Here is a 6,389-nt window from a genome sequence, read left to right as displayed (position 1 = left end):
AATTGCCAAAAACCTAATAATAATAGCTAACATTTATCAATAATTGTCGTAAGCTCTTTATAACCTACACAAGTCCTCAAAAATAAGAACTATGGTTATTCCTATTTTTCAAGTTAAAAATTATGACCAGGAAGTTCAGTCATTTGTTCAAGGTAAGAGAGGCAGAGATTGGATTTGAACCCAGGCAGTCTGGCTCCAGATATCCACTCAGTCAAACAAAATGAGGTTTTGATAAAAATAAGTAAATGATTATTTGGTAAATTGGCAATTGTTAGTGAACAGACCCAGAGACATAGGATATCAAAAGCCACACAAAACTGGAAGAAGAAGAATCTGCCTTGATGAAGGCATTAGAGTAATAATCAACCTAAAACATAAGCACTCCAATAGGGATGAGCAGCAGAAAGAGGCTTGTGGTTCTAGCTCCTCAGAGGATAGTCACCCATCCCCTCCTATGCCCATAGTTCTCATTCCTGGGCATCTTCAAGAGCCACAACAGTCTAGGTCAATGCAGCAAACCCAGTGGTCACGAGGAAGTGATGGCATCTTGGGTCTTTCCTAACAGGTAGCTCCCAGCTAACCTGCGTTGGCCTAATTGGGGAAGCCCATGCCACAGCTCAGCATCCCTAGGGTACTGTGGTGTAATCCCTGTAGATGTACAATCCTGCAGGCTCAGACAGAACAAACACTTAGGAGCTTTCTAGCTCAAAGTCCATCTTGCTCCTAAAATCCAATGTAGTAAAATTAAGGTGCAGCTCAGAGTAATCTAAACTGTGTTCCACGGAACATCAGTGCCAAGAGATTATTTATGCGTCACACTTATAGAGGGTTCCATGCTCAGATAAGTTTAGGAAGTGATGGGTTGAATCCAGTTAAATTTCTTTAGTTCAGAATGATAAAGAGGCTTTAGTGTCCGTATGTTTGTGATTCATCTGTAAGAAAAGGATGAGGTATGCAACTTCTCCCAAAATAATTTGATTATGGATTTTTTTCAAGGAGAAAAATACAATTTAGGCAGTGTGTTAGGTTGTTCTTGCATTCCTATAAGGAAATACCTGAGACTGGGTAATTTATAAAGAAAAGAGGTTTGATTGGCTCACAGTTCTACAGGCTGTACAGGAGGCAAAGCAATAGCTTGGCTTCTGGGGAGGCCTCCGGGAGCTTTTACTCACAGTTGAAGGTAAAGCAGGAGTAGGTGCATCACATGGTGAGAGCAGGATCGAGAGAGAGAATGGGGGCGGGAGGGGGAGGTGCCACACACTTTTAAACCACCACATCTCACGAGAACCCACTCACTATCCTGAGGAGAGCACCAAGACTTAAGGGATCCACCCCTATGACCCACTTACCTCCTACCAGGCCCCACCTGCAACACTGGGGAATACAATTCCACATGAGATTTGGTGAGGACATACAGTATATTCAAACTATATCAAGCAATATTAATCTAGCCCTGGTATCAGAAAACTTGTAGAGTCCCAGAGCACCCTCTAGCAGGCTAGCACTGAGAGCCACAGAGACCAAGCTAGGGTGTCTCCTCCACTCCCAGCAACTGTCTCCCTACCCCCCTGTGCCCACCCTGCCATGGCACAGGGCAGCGCCACCCACTTGTTGGGAACTCTGCTGTTGGCAGCTGCCAGGATCTCACAGTGGAAACTCAGGCCATGAACTGCCCCACCTCCTCCTTATAGGTCCCCATTTGAGGACTTCAGGGCTCTTCAGAAGGAGAGATAGGCACTTTGGGATCTAGAAGTCATTGGGGCCAAGAATGAAACTAACCACAGGGGCCACTCCCAGCCCCAGCCCTACCTTTCTGGCCCACCAGATCCCTCCCCATCAGGTCTATCACTTAAGCCAAAAAATGTCTCCACCTGACGGCAACTAGGTGCAAGCATGCCCTGCACCCAGGACAGTCCACCTGGTCCCCAGGCAAATGAGGTGGGGCAGGGAGTAGGCTAAATAATGGCTACCGAAAGACCTCGGGTCCTAATTCCTGGAACCTGTTAATGTTACCTTATATGGGAAAAGTACTTTGCAGATGTCATTAAGAACCTTAAGATAGGGAGATTATCCTGGATGGGCCCTAAATGCAATCATAAGTGTCATTTAAAGAGAGAGACAGAGGGAGATTTTACACACAGAGAAGGAGATTTGAAGATGGAGGCAGAGATTGGATGAGGGGCTGTTGGCCAGAGAATGCTGGCAGCCACAGAAGCTTGTAAGAGGCAAGGGATCATCCTTCCCTAGGAACTCAGAAGGAAACACAACCCTGCCAGTACTTTGATATTGGCCCAGTGAAAATAATCTCGGACTTCGGGCCTCCAGAACTGTGAGAGAATGAATTTCTGTTGTTTTATACCAGTATGTTGCCCAGGCTGGCCTTTGAACTCCTGGGTTCCAGCGATCCTCCTGCCTAAGCCCCTGGAGCAGCTGGGACTACAGATGCATGCCAGCACATCCAGTGTGAATAGTATTATTTTTGTGTCAATTTTTTAATTACTTTTTGTTTTCTAAAATAATTTTATTTATAAAATCAACACTTTCTCATCACTAAATTCACTCCTAATCCAATTATACTAAAACATCTACTATTAATGTGTTGTATAAGTTCTTTCAGGTCTCTTTTTTTCAATAGATGTGTGTGGGTTTTTGTATAACTTAAATCGTTATAGCTATTATAATTACATTATATATAATTATATTATGATATAAAGTGGTTTTAATTCCATATTGTGTTATAGTCTTCATAAGATGTCAGGTTTAAAAAATCATAAAGTCTGCATAATGGAATCATTGAGTGGTTGTACTATAATTTCCTTAAGTAACCTGATTTCAACTCCTCTGTAACAGAAATATTAGATTGGAATGTTATTCCCTTATTATGGTTTGCTACTAACATGGGGATTACAAAATTCCGCCGAGCTCCAGGAGTTTCTCAATCATATCTTAATACAACCCAATCTCATATCACAGCATTTCACAGAGCCTTCATGAATTTTCTACTTACAGTATATCAATTTCATGTTAAATATTGCCTGATTTCCACCTTAGGTGCAAAAAAAAAAAGTTTAGCATAAGTGGATTTAAAACTGTAGTAAAAAATAAATGTCCTATACACCTAGAAAAGATATAAAAACTCATTCAGTTAAGAATAGTCTCCAAAGTAACCAAGATCCTAAAAGAAATAAGGCTAGAAGCAAAAGACACTAGACTAAAGATACACCTAACCTAAGTTTCCCCTGTTTACTTGATCAGCTTTCAGTGTGGTAAAAAAGAGGGCCAAATGAGAGTCAACCCAAACATGGGTTCTAGTCCCATCTCCAACCTGAGTCCTTACCCTCAGTTTACCCATATATATAATTCATCGACATTTTAAGTTCCTTTGAACACTTACTTGAGTGTACCATGAAAACAATGGTGTATCTTCAAACAGCCTTTTCATATCCAAAGGGAAGAGGAAAACGTTGTCTATTTCTGATAGCAGGGAAAAAGCTGGGTATGTGGAGTTTGAGGGCATCGGTGTGGAATCAGTGAGACCCTTCATAAAAAATGCCACAGGCCGCTCAGGATAAATCTTGGCAGCAGACTCTACAGCACAGGAGACCAAGTGGGGCGGCTCCATTCTCTCTGAGGTCTCTAGAAACACAATGCCACGTCTGTGGCTCAGGAGGGCTTCTGGCCCCTGCTGGGACTTGAAAGAAGGCGAGCAGAAGAGGCAGCTGGACTTCAGGGTGAACTGGTAGAGGAAGCCACAGGCAAGCAGCAGGATGACTGACAGGGAGAGCTGGAGCTCCTTCAGCATGTCCACTTCTCTGTGCCAGCCTGCTCTTTTAAATTAACACAGTTAATTAAAAATCACAGTTGCAAAACCTGATAAAGATAGCACATGAGAAAATGATACATGAATATTATTTTAAAACTTAAATTTTAAAAATCCTAAATAAAATATGACAAAATCAAGCCCAGAAATATTAAAAAGAAAAATGCATCCAGGCATGGTGGCACATGCCTGTAGTCCCCACTACTAGGGAGGCTGAGGCAGAAGGATCCCTTGAGTCCAAGGGTTCAATACTAGTTTGGGCATCATAGTGAAAATTGTGACAAGAAATTAAAAAAAGAAATGTGTGAGAAAGAAAAATGCATCATAGCCAATTAGGATTTATCTTAGATTTTAAAATGATTTGACATTAAAAATAATTAGTTAATAGAGAAAACTATTGATTAAATGCATTATTTTAACAGACTAAAGAAGAAAAGCCATATAATTATTTTGGCCCAGGAGATGCCAAGAATGTGACTAACGTTTTAACATCTATTTACAATTTTTTAAAGTACAAGGAAACTTTCTTAAGCTGATTTTAAACAATGTCTACCAGAACATATAGCAATTATCATACTCCATATGAAACATTTGAAACATCCCATTAAAGTCAGAAATATGATAGAAATGTCCATTGTCATTGTTACTGAAATCATCTAATAATTGTAATGCAATGAAACAAGAGAAAGGGATTTCTACTGTGAATATTAAAAGAGGCAAAAGTATCTCTAGTTTCAGAAAACATAATGGAAAAACTAATAGAACTAAGAAAAACATTAACCAAGGAAGCAAACTGAAGGCTAAAGAGTTAAGTAATTGCCAAAATGACACAATTAGCAAGTAGCAGAGCTGTGACTATAACTTTCCTCCACCTGCCACCGACGTCCAGGCTCTGAACCGTTACCTGCAGTGCTTCCATCACCACAAATGTTAGATCTAACCCCGGAGAACACAGATCTCAATTCTTGGCAGGTCTATTTTTTCAAATTATATGTAACTCTTTTAGAAAATACAAAACAGTGAATCAGAGCTTACCTTCTAGCTGGAAACTTGCAGTTAACCAGTATTTGAGGTCTTAGAAATGACAAGTTTTTCCTGCACACTTTCTGAGAAATCACCACCTTATCTTCCAATTCAACAACACAGGGGTAAGTAAATCATTGGCAGATTGAGACTAAACACAAGAAGTTCCCAGGAAGCTCCTCCCTTTACTAAGTTTCCCCAAACACAGATATTGGGAACAAGAGGGAGTTCACCAGATTTTTAAGGTGACCCACACACTAATCCTGCTTGTTTGTAGATCTATTATGGGGATTATAAAGGAATTATTTCACCTAGAGAAAACTATATCCTGGCATAATCCTGTAGCCAACATATCCTGCACTTGATCAGTTTAGCTTGAATCAAAATGATGCTCAGAGACCCTGTACGGTGATACAAACTCCCCTTTGCAAGCACAAAGTTTGATTAAAAGAAAAGAAACCCCATCACCACAAATAAGCAATGAACAAACCCCTGCAGTCCAAAGCCCCAGTGATCTAGAATGAGAAGTAGTTCCCCACTGTCAGTCACAGTGGCTGCAGGAAGGTTTCTTTTTCCCCAGTGTTCCCCTTGGGGGTATGAGCCTCCTCCCAGTCTCAGGAAGCCAGCTTCGTTGCCCTCCACTGATGGGGCAATTCCCACATTTCCCATGGTATTAGCACTCACCTGTGGTCTATTCCCCACTGCCCCTGAAATGAGCTCTTAGTAATCTTCTTTGGAGCCATTCTCTGCTCATTCACCTGTCTGGGCCATGAGCAGCTATCCACAGTTCCCCCTGGATGCTCTAGTGTGAGCAGGTAGGACAGCTTCTGAGCAGACTTTGGATTCTAACATAGCAGGTCCTACAGGAAGGGAGTTAAAGCTGTCGCACTCATTGATGGCTTCTGGTTTTCTGTGTGTCCAAGGACCCCAGAAACAGCTTGTAGGTCTTCACAAAACTCTTCCTTTTGGAGCTGAATTTCTTCTCTGCACCTCACAATTGTGGGCTCAGAGTGCCTTGGCATCTTCCTAAAGTGCTCTGTAATTGGACAGATTGGTTGTTCTTTCTTATGAAGGGGAGTGGAGATTAGTGCTCCTCCTTGCTCAGGGGTAACTAGAGGACTCCATTTGTGGGAGTGATAACGCATTCCTGAGTCTCAGGTGGGTCACATATCTCGGTGCCTAACAACTGTTAGCCCAATGGCTAAAACTATTGAACAAGTGGTCAAGGCAGAGATCAGTGATGTAGTTAATGGTCTTTGTCAGGGGAGGATGGGTGTGAGCATCAGCAATGCAGTGAAATCCCAAGCACAAAAGTAGGACCTGTCTGACCAAGAACCAAGTAGAAAGTATGGTGGAAGCAGCACTGAGCTTGGAGTTATGCCTTCAACCACCCCAAGCTGAGAGCACTAGACAAGCCCCTAAACTGCCCAGAGCTTCAACTCCCTTGAAAAGTGCAGAAAATGACTAACCTCAGGCTCATTGTGAGAATGAAAGAGTTTTGTAAACCAAAGAAACAATTGTTACTTTCTACCAAGGAAAATAGAAG

The 6,389-nt window shown here is 41.8% G+C and overlaps 1 protein-coding gene across 1 annotated transcript in view; it reads right to left on the bottom strand.

Moving 5' to 3' along the window:
- The window catches only part of A4GNT (alpha-1,4-N-acetylglucosaminyltransferase), a 6,529-nt gene extending 2,445 nt beyond the window's left edge, over positions 1 to 4,084 (bottom strand). The window contains exon 1 of the mRNA XM_017528251.2: positions 3,395 to 4,084. Within this exon, the coding sequence (XP_017383740.1) occupies positions 3,395 to 3,802 (408 nt within the window). The 5' untranslated portion in view covers positions 3,803 to 4,084. The remainder of the gene's footprint in view (positions 1 to 3,394) is intronic.
- Positions 4,085 to 6,389: the final 2,305 nt, after the last annotated feature.

Source organism: Cebus imitator, unplaced genomic scaffold, assembly GCF_001604975.1.
Source record: "Cebus imitator isolate Cc_AM_T3 unplaced genomic scaffold, Cebus_imitator-1.0 Scaffold53, whole genome shotgun sequence".
NCBI lineage: Eukaryota > Metazoa > Chordata > Mammalia > Primates > Cebidae > Cebus > Cebus imitator.
The sequence above is the reverse complement of the archived record's forward strand: the minus strand, read 5'-3'. Positions and strand labels throughout refer to the sequence as shown.